Source organism: Pocillopora damicornis, chromosome 1 (genome assembly GCF_964200805.1).
Source record: "Pocillopora damicornis chromosome 1, jaPocDami1.2, whole genome shotgun sequence".
Classification (NCBI taxonomy): Eukaryota; Metazoa; Cnidaria; class Anthozoa; order Scleractinia; family Pocilloporidae; genus Pocillopora; species Pocillopora damicornis.
In genome coordinates, this window is record NC_142670.1 from 13,265,353 (window position 1) to 13,284,013 (window position 18,661).

General features: G+C 38.6%; 4 protein-coding genes and 1 pseudogene across 8 annotated transcripts in view; 3 read left to right on the forward strand and 2 right to left on the reverse strand.

Annotated features, from left to right (window-relative positions):
• LOC149052105 (replication factor C subunit 1-like) overlaps positions 1-18,661 on the reverse strand; it is a 255,440-nt gene that overhangs the window by 106,268 nt on the left and 130,511 nt on the right. The gene's annotated exons all lie outside the window — the stretch shown is intronic.
• Positions 1-18,661, forward strand: part of LOC149052108 (adhesion G protein-coupled receptor L4-like) — a 98,260-nt gene that overhangs the window by 78,755 nt on the left and 844 nt on the right. The gene's annotated exons all lie outside the window — the stretch shown is intronic.
• On the forward strand, positions 6,096-7,750 carry LOC149052111 (calcium-dependent protein kinase 1-like; annotated as a pseudogene). Its single transcript, XR_016179161.1, has one exon. The product of XR_016179161.1 is annotated as a calcium-dependent protein kinase 1-like (transcript).
• LOC149052112 (uncharacterized) lies at positions 7,891-8,906 on the forward strand. Its single transcript, XM_089180929.1, has 2 exons — positions 7,891-8,264; positions 8,353-8,906. The coding sequence occupies exons 1-2, from the start codon at positions 8,018-8,020 to the stop codon at positions 8,823-8,825; spliced, it is 720 nt and encodes a 239-aa protein (XP_089037055.1). The 5' UTR covers positions 7,891-8,017; the 3' UTR covers positions 8,826-8,906.
• LOC149052113 (uncharacterized) lies at positions 9,051-17,733 on the reverse strand. 4 transcript variants are annotated; one of them, XM_089182386.1, is made up of 10 exons: positions 17,703-17,733; positions 16,577-17,192; positions 15,542-15,769; positions 15,145-15,253; positions 14,796-14,899; positions 14,347-14,462; positions 13,501-13,574; positions 12,872-13,146; positions 12,490-12,767; positions 9,051-10,279 (listed from the first exon to the last, which is right to left on the reverse strand). In XM_089182386.1, the coding sequence occupies exons 5-9, from the start codon at positions 14,833-14,835 to the stop codon at positions 12,682-12,684; spliced, it is 591 nt and encodes a 196-aa protein (XP_089038512.1). In that variant the 5' UTR covers positions 14,836-14,899; positions 15,145-15,253; positions 15,542-15,769; positions 16,577-17,192; positions 17,703-17,733; the 3' UTR covers positions 9,051-10,279; positions 12,490-12,681. The 4 variants fall into 4 exon arrangements, with proteins under 4 accessions (XP_089038512.1, XP_089038463.1, XP_089038553.1 ...); XM_089182337.1 differs by lacking the exon at positions 17,703-17,733 and having other exon boundaries at positions 16,577-17,482; XM_089182427.1 differs by lacking the exon at positions 17,703-17,733 and having other exon boundaries at positions 12,364-12,767; positions 16,577-17,482.

The following is an 18,661-nucleotide window of genomic DNA, read 5'->3' on the forward strand; positions in this document are numbered from 1 at the left end:
GCATAGTCGAGAGTTATTCAGAAAAATATTGAACAATCGAGTGAGTAAAAACTGTCTAAAATACAAAACGTGCACTATATCTTATCACAGAAATCAAATATTTGTCCAGACATTCAAAACTGATTAAATCAAATTTGAAACTTATTCTCCGGTTTCAGTTTCTGTCCCACTCAAATATTTCCTTTGATGAAGAAAAGCAAAGTTTCTACAAAAAAAATTTTCTTGGTATTTGGAGAAATTCTTCAACCCAGAAAACAGAACTTCAGCGAATATTAACAATGACGTCAAAAACTTAACGATCTAAGTCACAATTTCACTCCGAACATTATCTGCGCCTGCTCCACCATGAAACAGGAGAGGAGTGGAACCGAGGCAGCGGTTTGTGTACAAATTCATTGAGCTAAGAAAGTTTTGAAAACTATAAAAAAATGGCAAAAGTTTGTACGGGATTACAGAGTTTGAATAATTGAGTATGAGTGCTTATTTTTGGCAGGATTTGGAATGTATACCAGCATAAAATTTGTCTTCTCCGTTTAGTGAGGAAGGAAAAGCTATAACTATCAAATTCTACCCACCCGACAAAGCTTGTCACTTTGAGTTCCTTGAGAAACTTTGTCAACATGACGTTTGCGTAAAAAGAATCCGTAAAGTCATTCCCGGAGCTTCTCCAGATTTTCTAGGGAGCGAAAAGCCCTGGGTACGAGATTGAAAACTGATAATGGAGAGGAAAAGGGTTGACAGACACGGCTTTAAGAATTAAACGCGTTTCTTGTTTTGGCTGATTGAATAATCAAGCTGTACTTTACTATCGAGTAAAATCAAGGTCTAAATAAAGAAGAATCAAATCTATCAGGGACAGCGTTTGCTGATTTGTTTCCTTTGGGGAAGGGGCGGAGTTTGAGGATTTTAAACTTCCCCCCTAGCCCCTTATAAGGCTCCGTAATATTTTTAAGAAAACCCATTCATTTGCAGGAAATTTGCAGCCAATATTATAAGTCCAGTTATATACTTTATTAGCGACGATTGATCCTTCTTCCGTTCCCCCTGAAAACCATCTATTCCCCACCTCAATTATCAGGGAAGAATCGATTTACGGTGCGGGTTTCAATATTTTGGTGAGCATCCAATGTTGTCTCAAAGTATCAAAAACATACCAAATCAACAAAAAAAGTTAGAACTGCATGAATCAACGGAAAAAAATAATTAGGAGAATATCACTTTATTGCATTTTCATCCTTAATGTTACTCAATACAGTTCACGTTAGATGTCTGTGACATTTAATGCGTTAAATACTAATTGAAAAGGATATTTTTCTTTTCTTGATGGCGTCCGAAAAGCAACTAATTTCCTTTCCTTATTAAGTGTTGACGACTTGTTCGCTTTTTGTTTCGACAAAGGACTGCTAGCAGAATTCCTTAACAGGAGAGGGGAGGGTCCTACTTCAAAGTGTCTGGAGTAGATTTTTTTCATTTCAAAAATTTTACTTTAATCACTCTGGCAAAGAAAGGGGTGATATTCTTTCTAGTGCTTCATCCCCGCCCCTCCCCTCCCCCCTATTTTTTGATGCACTCACGCGCTATAGTTACACATCTGGGTTGCTTTGCTGAGGGCAGTTGATTTCTCTCCCAGGCTCACCATAATGTAATGATCATATGATATTTCTGACATGTCTTGTTTTAATTTTTAAGTCAACCACTAATTAGCCAGCTAATGTTACTCAGTCATTAAATGACGTCCAAAGACGATTGAGGCATGTCTGAGATTAATGCAAATGGCTTGAACATGGTCAGAGATATCAACACTTGGATACGATACGAGAATAAAATGAAATTTTTGGATACTGCTCTATAAACTCGGGTGCCACTTTACAATATACCATCACTTTCAAAGAGGATTGCTTAAACTAGAAATCTGTAAAGTTTCTGAGGAAAAAAGCAGTAATACCAAATACTATTTATCCGTGGTTTCGATATTGTTCAGCTTCGTCGATAACACTCGTTGATCTTGAACTTCCAGCTGCATGACAAGAAGAAATGTTCGCGGTAGAAACTGCTTAAAGTTAGAAAGAACGGTCGATCAAGAAGCGCGTATTGTCCTGAAAAGAGCTAATGTCCATGAAAGTGATTGGCACTAATTTCAAGTCTCGCGGAGGGGAAGTGAGATGAAAAATTGGTGATCACTTAAATAGTTCACTTATCCAGACAATCATACTTACTGTTAGCTTTAATACCTTTACCTCTCGACTAATTCATTATTTGATTCTTTCTTTATAAAGGTGGTTTTAAAATATGGATTCCTCAGTGAGTAATGTTTAAAACCTTCTCAATATTATTTGATAGTTAACGCTTCTAAATTCATCGTGTTGACTAATTGTACATTCAAAACACAATCCTCTGACAAATATATTCTTTTGTGTCAGGTGTGTAATCTGTTATGGTCCATTGGCAAAGAAAACGTGATGCAATTTCAGCAAATATTACTTACAATATCTTATTGTTGATTATGAATAAACAGTTTTTGAAAACTGGAATGCGAGTCAGTTTTCTTTATTCCTCAAAGCTGGATGTTTTGTCTCTTGTTGACACGTTGTCGAGTAACCAATTCGGCAGTCATCGCACACGACCAGAGATTAACGTAATCACTTACGTAAATACGAAGCTAAAACATTGACACTCAAAAGCTGCAAACTGTTTACAAAGTGAAAACAATCGAGGGCACCCGCGTACGTGCAAACTTTCCTGATCAGCTGGCTGACGGTTGTCAAGATGCTCTCGGTTACAATACTTTCACTATTAGCTGAATGAGGTAAGTTTCATTTCGAAAAATCATCTTTTCGGTAGAAAGGAATTTGAGGTTCTCGGCTTCAGCGCAGCACAATTCAAAATTGTGTTTAAGATTATAACAATCTAATCCCTTGCCATACAAAGGTCTCACGCAGTCTCTAAACTTATAGAAAGTCAAACACAAAACTATCCGTCCTAATTTATTTTGTTAGACATTTTAGAAACTTCTGATATGCCTGTGATAGTTTAACAATTCCTCTCAGAAGTGGAAATCACAAAATCACAGCTACATTTCTTTCCAAATAAATCTCTCCTAATTGATTTTATGATACGATCACTTCTTAAACAACGCAGGTATTTTTACCTATGCAATCACAGTGACTAAGTTTGTTTATTCAATATGAGGCTAATTCCCGTAGTTTTTCGACTGCTGAAGAATTCAGTAATCACTAGAAGCTTCTAATGTTTTGAGTGAAGACAATTAACTCGTAAAATTCCCGATCGCAGAATAATGAAATCTTTAAGCGATGTGGTTCTTAATGTTTTCCTTTATTTCAACATCACGTCCAAATGTTATGGTAGCGTGATCTAGCCGTGTAGCTCAAGGGAAACCATTGTAACAATAAACTACGGCAAAATTATTAAAAAGAAACGAGTTGAAAATGTGCTTCCAGTGTAAACTAGCCTACTAGCTCAAGTTGAACTTTTTCAAGAGATTATTTTTTTAATTGCGGCAATGAATACGCAGCAGATTTATTCGAAAACGATGATTGAGGGTAATTGACCATTTGGTCTATTTTTCCATCAAAAGAAAAACAAACCTCCGTTAACACGAAAAGAGGAGGCAGACCCTTGCGATTTCTTGATTCGCGCGACGCCCTTTTGTTTCCCGCTGACTGAACGAAAAACAACTGCAACAGGAAGTGCTAGCTTGAAGGCTACATCTCGTCTAACATTTAATTCGAGCTTAGTGCGTGATTCACGGTTATGTTCATGATTCTCTCTCCTCTAGAGGCCTCAGTTTCCCTAACTCTGCATTCAATTGTTATTGTTCTGCTTTTGTTCTGCTCATTAGATCTTTTTGGTTTGGCTTCGTCCCCGTTGCCGCCGTCGTCGTAGTTAAAGGTCTCTAATCCACGGCGGCTGCGACTTGGTAAAACGGCCTAGCAGCTCAGCACATGCGTTTTAAAGCTTTGTATATTTCTTAGCCATCTTCTGTAAAAAAAAAAATATATAAAAAATATGTGATCATCAAAATTTGTCTTATTGTGAGAACAGAATCCCAGAAAGAAATTTGTAGAAGTTCGTATTTGGAACACAACGATGTCCACATTCGTCATGCCCGGAGTTGAGGTGACGAATCGATACGAACACGTAGACACTCCGTCTACCCACACGATCGCCGACGAGCTGCACAATCGGAATAAAACTGATTCAGCTACCAGCTGATTATCTGAGTGGTGTATCCCTTCAGTAAATCGCGCAAATGATAGTGAATATCTTTTCTTTTTTCTCTTTTTTGTGAGACAAATGGGACCTTCTCGATCCAACCATCCAAACAATCATATCGAGACAGAGACGAGGCATCGATTTACCATTGCAGAGTTCGCACTAAAATTTCTCACATATTGTGCTATGTTCTTAGGCAAGTCTCTTTATCCTCACAGTGCCTCGCTTCATTTAGGAGTTGAAATGGGTACCGGCGAACTGGCAGAAAAACCTGACGAAATGCTGAGTAAGGGGTTTCGTGGGGGGAATAGGGGGAGGAACATGTCACGGACGAGCATTCCAGCCAGGGGGAGAATTGCTATACTTCTTGTTACTTCACGCTACAGAAACAAGAATAGGCTGTTGCTGGATAGGCATCTTGGCTAGAGTACAGATTTATCTCTCTATGCACTCAATAAGAAATAAATACCGCGCATCGAGGCAATGAAGTTTTTTTTTCTTCATCTCCGCTTCATACCGAAAAATTCCAACATCGCTTTTTCAATGTTCACAGTTTTTATTTGGTCTTTCATAACTACTTTGATCCAATTCATTTGATCACTGAGGACGCTTTCCGCCAATAATTAAAAAATATCTTGCTTTTAATCCTTTACTGGCTATTTGCACAAATTATCTAGCTAGTCATTCACTCTTATTATCCACGGAACTTACCTAAGAAGATGACCGTCTCATTTCTTAAATGAACAAAGGAAAGCTGCCGCCACTGAAAGGCCCTTGACTCCAAGCCCCCCTCTTCATGATTAATGTCTGCTTCCTAGTTGCCATGAATAAATTCTTTGACAGCCAATGATAAGTTTTAATGAGGTAAAGGGCTGTATAGTAATAACATCCCTACAGCTCCGCTTTTAGACTTGGCTACATCTAAATATTATCAATTGTTCTTTTGATTCATAAAAGTTGATCATTATTCTCTTTTTGACTTTTTTTATTTTCTAAATGTCCATTATCTTCATTATGGGAAACTCTATCGATTGCTGTTACGCCACTCGTCAATACAACCAGTGTTTCTTCCCGCGTATTCGGTCGTGTTCGTACACCACTCGGCGAGTCTGGTACAATTACGATGGTCTGGAGAATGTGGAACCTTTGATTGACATCGTAAAGCCTGAAAAGGGTGTGATCTGAAAGTTTCCGAAGTCTCCAGCGGACATCAATGCAGACAAAGAAATAGCGAGTGCACTTGCATTAGGTAGAGTATCATTACACATTAAAATGATATGTTAATATCACAATATTAATGTTGAGGATTGCTTTTCATAAACCTGTAGAGAGTAGCTAAGAAACTAAACAAATTTCTTTCCTCGGCAAAATTGTACCCAATAATTTCAATACTTAAAACTTGTTGCTCCAAACTGGAAAAGCCAAGGAGAACGTGGTGCTGAAACGGTTTCTTCGTGCTCTTCTCCTTTTATTTCGTTGCATTTAATTCTTTGCTTTGTTTTTGTACATATTTTGAAATCGGTATCCATGAGAAGACACACAGGGCTTGCACTGTAAGTATCCCGGAGAGCTCCATACAATTCCTTATAATAAAATTATAAGGAATTGTATGGAGCTTTTTTAGCGTTAGTCGAGGCGTGGAGGGTGTTGTCACGTACGATCCTTGCGAGGTGTTTTTCCCGACACTCTTCTGACAGAAGAATGTCGCGTAATGAAAGCAAACCAGAAACGATTGAAGAGCAACTCGGGCTTTCACATATCATCAAGTTCATCAAAACGAGCATCGAATTTCCTGCACATCAACAAGCCTTTGTTTTATACTTTTACACCGATCACGAGCTCATTTATGTTTCGGAAATAGATCAATTAGCTACATAATGATGGCGGAATTTGTGAAGGATTTTGAAGATGAAGAAGAACGAAAGAGCGAGTTATTAAATCACGAAAAAATACTCCAGAAGAAAGAAACAGACAGAGAAAAGAATGGAGAAAGAGGAAACAAGGGAAGCAAATGCCGAATTCAACGAATAAAAATGTTGAACTACAATCACTCAACCGCGAAGCGAATGAGTTGGTGCCTTATACTTCTGAGGCTAAGGAAACGAAACTGCCTCCTTCGGACCAACATTTTGAGCCACAAAATGTCAAGAAACCCCATATCCTCGCGCTTAAACCAGGCAGTGAAGAGAAGAAAGAGGCCTTGGGTGGTTGTTCAAGAGCTGCTAAGATGATTCAAATGGCTGTTGGTGCCGACGCAGTTGTCTCGCAGAAACCTCGTGGGAAACGTCATCAAACCTTTTTAATTGGAAAAAAAACCACAGCGAGCAATGGATCCAGATTTGAACCCAAAGAACTCAGGCCAGAAAACATTGAATACTTGTCTAAAAATCCAGTTGGGAGTGGAAGCTTTGGACAGTGTTTTCTCAGGCGCTATCGAGGCATCGACGTTATTGTCAACCAAATGACTCACAACGAAACGTCAGAGGATGAAGAACGAGCAAGGAGAGATTTACTCTACGAAGCAAAGGTCGTTTCTGCTTTGGGGGACCATCCACATCTACCCATGATTTTTGGTGTTGTTACAAAGGCCTCACCATTATGCCTTGTGACTCAATTTCATGGTGTTCAGCAAGAAAGTGTAACTCTCCATCAAGCGGCCGATAACAACGCAGTTACTAAAGCAAACTGTATTTCTATATTTAAAAAGATATGCAGTGTTTTAGACCACGTGCACTCTAAAGGATACCTTCATAACGACATCAAAGGAAACAATGTTGTACTAGAACGGCCCTCAGCCTCTGGGGAATTCAGCCCAGTTCTTATTGACTTTGGATAGAGCCTTAAGGTTTCATCTGTTACGTTGTACCGCAGAAACGGCACCGTTATGAAATGCAAAGGGAAAAGCTATTTAGCCCCTGAGGTTGTTAGTGAACGACTCTATAGCGTTGCCAGTGACATTTTTTCATTGGGAAGAATGCTTAAGGCGATATCGTCTTTGTTGGGTTTTTATGAAAGGGTCCGAGAATTGGTTAAAATATCAACCAGAGATAAGCCGTCAGAGAGACCTAGCCTTTATGCTTTCTCTCGTAAGATTGCTGATGTTAAATTTTAGGTGTAGTATTTTCCAAGTCAGCAGACCTAATATCAGATAGAATCGCATCATTGCATAAAATCTCGCCTTCTGATTGGTTGACGAGGGGAGTTGTTTTGCGGGGCCAAGTGATATTGTTTCGCATCCACGTATACATAACAAATATAAGTAATGCTGTTTTCTTTTTATCTTGTTTTTATTCAAATATGTAATTCAAAGAAAATCCATTACTTGGCTCGTGAATTCCGCGTTAAATTGCACTTAAAAACCGATATCGCACTCATCGCTTCGCGTATCGCTTTTCGCGTGCAATTAAATGCGGAATTCCCTCGTCAAGTAATGAATCTTCCTACAATAGTTTCATTCAAGGTTTAGTTACTACAATTTCAGCGATTTTAAAATGAAGGACAACTTCTTCCCCATGATTCTGCCACAAGAAATAGTTTATGACCCAGCTTACGTGACCTTAAGGGACCTATTGTTTGCGACAATAGCGGAATTTTTCAAGCTTGCATTGCGAGTCACGCGTCATTGATTGAGAGCATTGTTTCAAATTGTATAACTAACGAAAACTCGTAGAAGTGAGAAAGTTCATTGACTTCCGACTGCCGACTTTCGGCACGCCACGCATTAGCAGAGAAAGTCGATCATTGCTAAGTTACTAGACAACTGTTTTGACCTTGCGAGAAAAAAATGCCTTATTCAGCTCCCTGTCAACTGTGTACAAAGAAGTTTAAAACAGGTGTTTCACTGAGAAAACATTTCGGATTGAAACACCTGGAAAGGAATCTCGAGATCGCGCAATTTTTGGACGAATCAAACAGTCCATGTGAACAGCCAAAAGCAGCAGCACTTATTGACAAAGAAATGGAAGATTATCTCAAATGGCTTGGGGTTCTTGTGGAGCGAATCAACGGATCACTGGTACCGGATCACCCAGGTAAATGCTCTAACCCGCAATGTGTTCTTTATTTTGGTGTGCTTGGACTTACACACTTACTTACACCTAACTTTATTTTCATCGAAAGGAAAATGGTGCCATGTTGATTGCCTTCAAGTGCCACAGAAGTACTTCGCTCATTTACTCTGTCGTTTGGGAAACCCTATGGTAGACAGCGTACGCGATGCTCCCCATATCCGTCAGCCGATTTTCAAGAGAATAGCGCGGCGCTTTTCATGTAAAATTTTCAATGAGGAAACCTTGAAGCTAGTGTTGGAAGAGCAAGACCTGCTGCAATTTCGGCCAAAAGCCTTATTCAGAAATAGCGATGAAGTGCCTGATATCTCCGAAATGTCAGCAGAAGAAGCACTAGCTTATGCAAAAGCGAGAGCCAGAAAGCAGGACTCAGGACCGACAAGCCGCTCGTACCTAGATATTGGTCCAGGTGAAGGACGCTGTACAAGGGAATTAGAACTGATATGGTGGCCTAGTCTCTACTCACGTTGCTCAGAGTACGGCAAACTTACTTTCCGCTTTTTTGTGAGGAAGACTTCATTATAGTTACATTCATTTCAATCTTTCAAAGGCTGAACAAGTAAGTGCAACGCATTTGAAAGAGATGTTGCGTTCGTTTTGCGTTCGAATTTCTAATTTCTTTAATCATCGTTGCGTGGTATACATATAGGGACTCTTAAGATCCATCGCTTCGTTACAAGGGTATACTGTACACTGTTACATACCGTTTTTATTTACTATTAACGTTCCTAGAGCAAGGACGCATAGACGTTTATGATCAATAAATATTTAATAATAATTGTATTTTTTTAGAGGAAGACTTCACATATCTAGTTACAGATTCTTTTCAATATTTCAAAAGCTGAACAAGTAGGTGCAAGGTATTTGAAAGAGATTTTGCGTTCGCTTTGCGTTTGAATTTCTGATTTCTATAAAATCATTGTTACGTTGTATATATACAGGGACTCTAAGATCCTCGCTTTGTTATTGGGGTTTATTGTACACAGTTACACTCTATTCTTCTTTGCTATTAAGGTTCCTAAAGCAAGGATGCATACTCGACGTTTATGATCAATAAATATTGAATAATAACTGGAAATTTTTACTCTGCTCTTATAATTCGGCTAGATTACTGAACACCCTGCCACTCGTTTGCATCTCATTGAATAACAAAAGGCAATTCTTTGTGTATGCTTTGTTCTAAAAGCGTTTCGACATGTGGCCGGGTATTCTGAATGTACTGCGTTTGATTGATAAATTCGTTCGCTCCAAGTTCCTAAATCAAGGACCGTGATGCCTTACGTTTATGTTAAAAAAAAAGTACATTACAAAATGCTCACCGGTTGTTACGGTATAAGTCGAGCTATTGGTTTCGCGTAGTGTACTACTTAGTTGAAATTGTTGTGTAGTTTGACTTTCACTGCTTAAGTTTGTATGAAAACAACTTGTATCGAAACAACCAAATCAACAAGAAAAAAATAACTTAAATCTTGGAATATTAGTCAGCAAAGCACGCTGCCTGTTTGCAACTCGTCGCAACGGTAACAACCGGTTTCGCTACTTGTCGAATTCGCTACCGCCTGGTTCGCAACAACTTCGTTTAAGATTACTTTCTGTAAACCACTTGGTCGATTTAGAACAAAAGTCTTTTAGTGTATTTCTCATTCTTTAAAGCTTGCCCCTAGGGCAGGACTTTGCTAATAAGTAGCGACACGAATTGTAGGTAGCGAACTCAAACGTAGCGAAATTTGACAAGGAGCGAAACCGTCGTAAAGCGTCGCAGTCTTCCATTAGCAAAGAGCGTCTCTTATAATGTCATTATGCTTCAGAAATTAAAAAGAAGATTCACCCTGAACTATTTACATTTAAGCAACCTAATCGGAACTAAGAATATTTCCGAATCCTAGAATGATATTTGCCATTCTTTCCCGCATCGGCAAAGCTGCACTTTGATTAGACCACAGTAGGATTTGGTCTGAAAGTAGGTCACTCACAGGACACTAAAAGAGAAACAACAAGTAACTGTTAAGGTTTCAGTCAAACCGGAAGAGAAGTAAGGCTGTTCATCAATAATGACCAATTTTAAATTTTAATTTGATGTTAGATAAAAATCTCTACCTGATAAGTTTGAGTATTTTTATTACCTGTTCACTACATGACGTATGAATATTATATGAAGAAGTTTCATGTTAATCAATTGTGGGAGTTGAGAGTAAAGTCTCGTAGATGAAAGTTAATTTTTTTGAAATAAAAATTAAAAGAAACAGAAACCCAATAAAAGTACAGCCTATGTTAATTACCTTTAACTAAATAAGACACTAGGTTACACAGCACTCATGGGTGTGCCACCTAAAGTGCAGCCAAACGAAGTTACCTTTACTAAATACAACACTGGGCTACACTGCACCCATGGGTGTGCCACCTAAACTGCAGCCTATGCTAATTACCTTTAACTAAATAAAAAACACTAGGTTATACTGCACCCATGGGTGTGCCACCTAAAGTGCAGCCTATGTTAGTTACCGTTTACTAAAGAAAACACTGGGTTACACTGCACCTATGGGTGTGCCACCTAAAGTGCAGCCTATGCTAATTACCTTTAACTAAATAAAAAACACTAGGTTATACTGCACCCATGGGTGTGCCACCTAAAGTGCAGCCTATGTTAGTTACTGTTTACTAAAGAAAACACTGGGTTATACTGCACCCATGGGTGTGCCACCTAAAGTGCAGCCTATGTTAGTTACCGTTTACTAAAGAAAACACTGGGTTACACTGCACCTATGGGTGTGCCACCTAAACTGCAGCCTATGCTAATTACCTTTAACTAAATAAAAAACACCAGGTTATACTGCACCCATGGGTGTGCCACCTAAAGTGCAGCCTATGTTAGTTACCGTTTACTAAAGAAAACACTGGGTTACACTGCACCTATGGGTGTGCCACCTAAACTGCAGCCTATGCTAATTACCTTTAACTAAATAAAAAACACCAGGTTATACTGCACCCATGGGTGTGCCACCTAAAGTGCAGCCTATGTTAGTTACCGTTTACTAAAGAAAACACTGGGTTACACTGCACCTATGGGTGTGCCACCTAAAGTGCAGCCTACAGTAGTTACCTTTAACTAAATAAAACACTGGGTTACACTGCACCCATGGGTGTGCCACCTAAAGTGCAGCCTATGTTAGTTACCTTTACTAAATACAACACTGGGCTACACTGCACCCATGGGTGTGCCACCTAAAGTGCAGCCTATGTTAATTACCTTTAACTTAATAAAACACTAGGTTACACTGCACCTATAGGTATGCCACCTAAAGTACAGCCTATGTTAATTACCTTTTACTAAATAAAACACTAGGTTACACTGCACCCATGGGTGTGCCACCTAAAGAGCAGCCTATGTTAGTTACCGTTTACTAAAGAAAACACTGGGTTACACAGCACCTATGGGCGTGCCACCTAAAGTGCAGCCTATGTTAGTTACCGTTTACTAAAGAAAACACTGGGTTACACTGCACCTATGGGTGTGCCACCTATAGTGCAGCCTATGTCAGTTACCGTTTACTAAAGAAAACTCTGGGTTACACTGCACCTATGGGTGTGCCACCTAAAGTGCAGCCTATGTTAATTACCTTTAACTAAATAAAACACTAGGTTACACTGCACCCATGGGTGTGCCACCTAAAGTGCAGCCTATGTTAGTTACCGTTTACTAAAGAAAACACTGGGTTACACTGCACCTATGGGTGTGCCACCTAAAGTGCAGCCTACAGTAGTTACCTTTAACTAAATAAGACACTGGGTTACACTGCACCCATGGGTGTGCCACCTAAAGTGCAGCCTATGTTAGTTACCTTTAACTAAATTTAACACTGGGTTACACTGCACCCATGGGTGTACCACCTAAAGTGCAGCCTATGTTAGTTACCTTGAACTAAATTAAACACTGAGTTACACTGCACCTATGGATCTCTAACCATAGAAAATTCTGTGTTACTCTACACTTTAAGGTGTGTTAACTAACAGAATCAGACATGCTAAAATTAAACAATGGTTCACACTTCAATTCTGAGCTCACCTATATTCCTATATGCAGTAGCTTTCAGTTAATGGAGCTCCATTAATTTCAAGCTGCTGTGTGATGGAATTAGTCATAAGATGGGCAAATTACATAGGAGACTGTAGCAATTAAAGAAATACTCACAGAGGTATTTGATTCCTAAAGTGCACTCTGACGGATCGTCTGGACGCTGTATGAACTCAATGAATACACATTACCAGTGAACTTGACTACATGATGTTAAATCAAGTTGCAAGTATAAAAATAATAGTTGCATCAACATGAACACGAGCCTGGTAAAATGTAACTCTGTTAAGGATCAAAGTTTTTGCGTGTTCACATCTTCATACGGCTTCTTGAATTTATCCAGTGGTAGGCTACAATTTTTTGAAGGTGCTGACGGATTTCCTGTTCTGTTGGACCTGAAACACAACAGCATGAGAGCAAATTAAAACAGAAAAAAAAAAGATTTTTTAAGACCTATGGAAAACATCTCTTGAAAACATTATTTTAGGAAATGTCTTACCAGACATTGAACTGACATGGATATTCCGCTTTGTAATAGCAGACTGTTGATCTGACTTCTTCTTTACTGAGATGCGATCGCCATGAAATGACTCTGGGCCATAGTTTTTCAAGGCAGCATTGGCCTCTGCTAGGGAATCTACCCTGTATGCAAGAAGACCAATTGATGCCAACAACTGTTCAGTGTTGCGCATCTCCATATGGAGAGCACAAAGTTGAATGTTGCAAAGCTCTTCATCCAAAAGAAAAACCAGATCATCTCGTATACCAGTTGATCTACAAGACAATTTCAAAGAATGATTGATTTTCTGAAGCAATGAATTAGTTCATGTTTTTCTCTAAAAATGTTTTTCTTTTTCAATTACCAAACTATGAGTACTCCTTTCCTGACAGTATGAAAACAATTTTTGGCAACCTTCCAAGTTTGGCAAAAGATCCTGAATAAGGATTTTAGTTAACTAGCAACAATTAAAAAAAAAACCCCAAACTATACACTTAATTTCAGTTCATGCTTTAGTACAAGTCATTTCCCTATGGCTTACAAAATTCATTTTGTTATGTAACAGTAAGAAAATCCCCTTTATGTGTTTGAATATAATTTAATATGACAATGATCAAATGCCTACACACCTTCCTATGTTGCATTTACTTCTGAGGCAATCCAGGCATGTCTCATCTGGAGCAACATCATGGCATTTGCAACCCTGAAAAAAATAGGCACACTATCAAATAATATATAATATTATAATTTCAGATAGAACTACACATTTATCATGCTTCCGATTATCTTCTTCAGAGTTCATGCAGATTTTTGGATCCAAAATTCAAGACTTTTCCCAGACCTTTTTTCCAAAACATCAATTTATTTTTCCAGACTGAAGATGGTCAAATAGGTGATCAATAGAGATCTTGAAAAATGCAGAAACCAAGCTTCTTTCATGATGCACTGCAAATGTACAATAACCATGGAGCAATTGTGAAACTTCTCATTCTGTGATTGAATGTCTTAGCTACAGGCGAGATTGAATTGACCACAGGGGAAAAAAATGAACTTATTAAGCACTTTATGTAGCTATAAAAAAACTCCAGACTTGAACTATTTTTCTAGACATTATCTTCAATTTCAAGACTATTTCCAGGTCTGGAAAATCAAGACTTTTCCAAGAATTTATGACTCTGTGTGAGCCCTGTTCTTTTTACAGTACAGTACATGTATTCATACTTTCAGTGATTTTAAATGTTTTAAAGCAGAATGACCTTTAGAGAAGTACTTTACAACTTTTTTTGACTGAATTAAAGCTACTTGATGTTTCTATCACTCACTAATTATTTTCCCAAATATTAGCAAAGGTCAAAGTCATCTGAAATCACTGTAAAAAAGTTGATGAACTGATGCAGCACTTTTATGTACCTCAACTTTAACAGCACAAGTTGCAGTTGCCCCATACTAATTTCTATATCATTTGAGTACTTTACCCTGATAGCATTGCAGATGAAACAGAACTCGACACTGACACCTCTACCACCTAACATGAATGAAGTATTCGTCTTCTTCACCAAAAGAAGTACCAAGGTCTTGTAGTCCAGTACAACTAAGTTTGATAACAGAAATGGAAAAGCAAAAGTTAACATGCTAAACTTTCCAGGAAATTAATCTCTAATGTATCTAAAGAAAAGGGTAGTCAAATCAATTTCTGACGTAAAATAGTAATAAATTCCAGGTTTTATTTCTTGCTGCTGCAGTTAAACCTTGAACATGTTTTACAATATAAAAAAACTCTTAATTTACTATAGTTTGACTACTGCTTCAATCTAGTTCTAGTCAGACTACCAACTGGGCAGAAACACAATAGATTGCTATAAATAGTATCATGAACAAGAAGTTGACTTTTAAAGAAAATTCCAAGACTAACGTTGATTCTTACCCAGAAATTCAACGGTGTAATGTCTACCATCAACTATCATTCCTTTTTCCTTTAATATTTTCTTCTGGTGGTTGATGTCCTCAAGATGAATCTTGAGGTTGTCTCTGTCAACAAATAAAAACCAAAAATCTATACAGTCATTGTTATATTTAGTGCATTAAAGCCAAATTAGGGATATTGATATCAATCCACTTAGATCTCAGAGTGGATGCATGACCTGGTGATATTGCAACTGAGTGGGGCTTACAAAAATCTGTCATTGTGTTATTTAAGTTAAATGCACATACAACCACAAGCATATTTTAGCCAGAAGGTAGTAAAGAGTTCAGGCAAGTTGCAATTCACAAACCTGTCTTCTTTACAGTTGGCAATTGTCAATGGGTAGACTGATTTTGCACTTTGCTGGCTATATACAGCACCATCACGGAGAACAATTCCAAACAACACCTGAGCTCTACCTGCAAAACAATTTTTTACACAAAATTAGTCAAGACAAAAACTGCACCCTTCACCAACCCATTTCACCTTACACATTATTATAATGACCACCTTCCATACAAAGAACTGCTTGCAAGGCCAAAAAAATTTAACAGTTATAGTTATTTTGATTTGGAAGTACAACACACACACACAAAAAAAATATGTGGATGATTATCATATGTGGGGAATGACCTTTTATAACAATAATAATAAAATAATTTACAGACAAAACTGCAGAGACAGCATGCATTATCATATAATTTTACCCTAAAATGGTCTCCCATCAAGCTTCATCATCAGTCGCAAAGCATGTGAAGACAGCTGGTGCAGCCTTTGTTCCCATACGATTAACTCCACAACAGAACTCAAATTCACAGAGAAACCTTGTATAGGAGGAGCCACCTTCTTAAACCCCATATACTCCTTACAAGCTCCTTCTTCTTAGCTGCCTTGATCTGGTTTAAGTTGAGGAGGAGAGGCGTGTGAGAGGATTTCTAAGAAAATAATAGAAAGCAAGGTGATAAAAAGCAAAGATTAAACTTTTTAATCTAGGTTGATTCTTTGTTTCCTTTGTCTCCTACTAGTCCTAGGAAACAAAGGAAACAGAGAATCAACCTCTGTAGGTTAAAAAATCTTCCCTTGAACATAATTTTGACCTGTAACAATAACATTGCTACAGTCAGCAAGGGTCGTTGTGACCATTTTATGAGAAACTTTTATCACTTTGCCAGCCCTACGTTCTTCAAATTTGAAAAATGAGTTAAAGTACTGCTTTTACCGTTAAAGCACCGCTTATTTTCCTCATATATATTTTTGAGTTCTTGATGAATAAAGCTCTACCAGTTCAAACAGCATCTATCCACAGAATTTCATGGGAAAAAACTTTAAAGATTATATTTTAAATTTACACTTGATGTCATGGAATATTAATAGGAAGTAGGGCGATGACCTTCTATATTAATGGTCCAGGGTTTGTCACTAAGAGCCGGCTTCCAGCATATTTCACCAGCTGAAAAAGAGCTTACCACTGGCTCAAATTGCTCTGGAAAACAGACATAGGGTAATTATGAAGACGCAGTTGAGTAAAACGCCCGCTTAAGTAATAAAAAAAAGCCTGCTTATCTTTTCCTGTACTAGGCTTCGCTTACGAGAATAACTGAATAAAACAAAAGAAAGAGCTGCTATAAACATTGAGGCTCGCGATGGAATAGTTCTTTTTTTGTTCTTTTATTTCCTTAGCCGGGGCGCCAAGTATGAATATTAATATACCGACGTAAGACCAACGTAACTAAACATCTTACCCCCGTCCTTCCGAGCCCTGTGATGTTTATCACGGATTGCCACGTTTTTGAAGAAACTCTCGCCATCGCCTGGAAAAGGACAAGCTTCCAATCAGGAACTCTCAGGCACGCCACGTACTTCGACATTGTGTCGTCGCCAACTAGCTCTTCCACACTCCTCTTTACTCCCCTTTTTACAGCCATCTCTTCGACAATTTCATTGACGATGGCCTTCGCTTCTGGGTCGCCAAATGCGCACATGTTCGAAAGCACCATCGCCAAACTTTCCCTATTTCTTTCGCACACGTCATGCACGTCCTTGATGACGCGACTGCTTCGCTGCTTCATCGCTTCATCAACAGCACCTTTTCTGGAGTATCCAAATCTTCCTTTTCGCTGATCTCCTTTAGATTTGGGGAAACATTCTTTTTTTCAGCTCTTTGCGAGTTTCCACTGTTTGGGGGTGTCATGGCCACAGATGATGTCTTGTTCGTTGGTGTCGTTGGCATTTCAAAGCATCGTGAAGCACGTGGTCGTTCTTTGTTTGCTTGGCCCTCATTTTCTTCGTCGATAGACATTTTACTGAGATCTACTGAGTTCAGCAAATCTCTCAGCTGCGAAATGAACTCAGAGCTTTCTGAAGAGGAACGGCGAAGCAGAGTGGTTATCAACCCAAACGAGGAACAGACAATTTCCGTTGCATTAGAGGACTTCTTGTTCGAGTAATGGTAGCGATCTAGCAGCCGAATGTGGGCACTGTCGATTCTTTGAAAATCGCTTGGAAAACTGGCGACAACAGGCGACCGCTTAAAGTATTGGATCCACAAACTTTCGAACTTAGAATGAACCAAGTCAATTGTGGACTTAATTCAGAGGTGATGACCGGCGTGAAGGGCGAAAAACCCTTCCTACGTGCCATCTCTACTGCTACTGACTCACGCGTTTGAAATACGAAACTGCAAAGAAAAGATAGGCGGGCAAAAACCATGACATTCGAATATCGACATAGTAACATTATCCAGCTGCTAACTCGAGAGTGTTGATAATTTAAGCTAGTCGGCCCATGACATATTTAATGAGATTAAATCAAATTAACTTCGGGATTATCACACCTGAAAAAGACGAACCCAGCGGGCTTAATACTTACAGTGCAAAGCACTTGTGTCTTCTCATGTTTTATTTGCTGAAAATTTGTGTTTCTTTTTTTTCTTTCACTTCTTCGAGTTCAGTTGCTGACTTTCCTCGACTATTCGTCGCCTTTGTGGCTTTCATTGAAGTTGTGAGTTTATGATTAGTGTTGGTGATTTTGATTGGTATACCTATACTAATTGCTGCCAAACATTCATTCTCCGCTCTTTAAAAGCGAATTAAGAATTTATGATATGAGCCCGCACAACATTTACGATTTTTCTTTTCCCATTTACTCACAACAAACATTGGACGTAGCCGCTGTTTGCGGGGATGCTGGTCAATTTTTACCCATTGATATCTTCACAGGCATAGGACAGCTTCATAAATTCTCCAACTTTTCGTATGAAAAAAAGACTTTTCGTATGAAAAAACATTCTACCCCTTCCTTGTTGATGTTTTCTCATTGTTTCACATTGACTTTTTTTCTCGCAAAAATAACTAAAAAAAAACATCGAGCAAGATGAAAGGAGCAGGAAGATTTGGAGATATTAGGAGATAACCAATTTGTCGCAGCCAACAGGGGAAAACTACCATTCTCAGCAAATACGGTAAGATTGACAACACAAAACGAAAACAAAATAGTGGAAGAGGTTTTCATGTTCTCCAGTGAGGCTCTATTCGCCAACCTTCCTCATTCCTTAATCAGTAAGGCCTTACGATATCTAAAAATGAAAATACATTGTTTAAGGAAAATAAAGGAATGTTTTCTCTTTAACTCCTAGAATTGGCATCAAAGCATACGTGGTGATGATTCCCCTACTGGGTGTCACGTGGCATTCGGTCTCCTCTCGCCTGTACATGAAGCTTTCGTTTACGTCTTCACCAAACTCAACTCTGCTCCAGTCAGTATTCGCTGGTAACTCTCAAAATTATTCAATCTCTATCATTATTTTACTTTCTAACCAAGTGAGACAC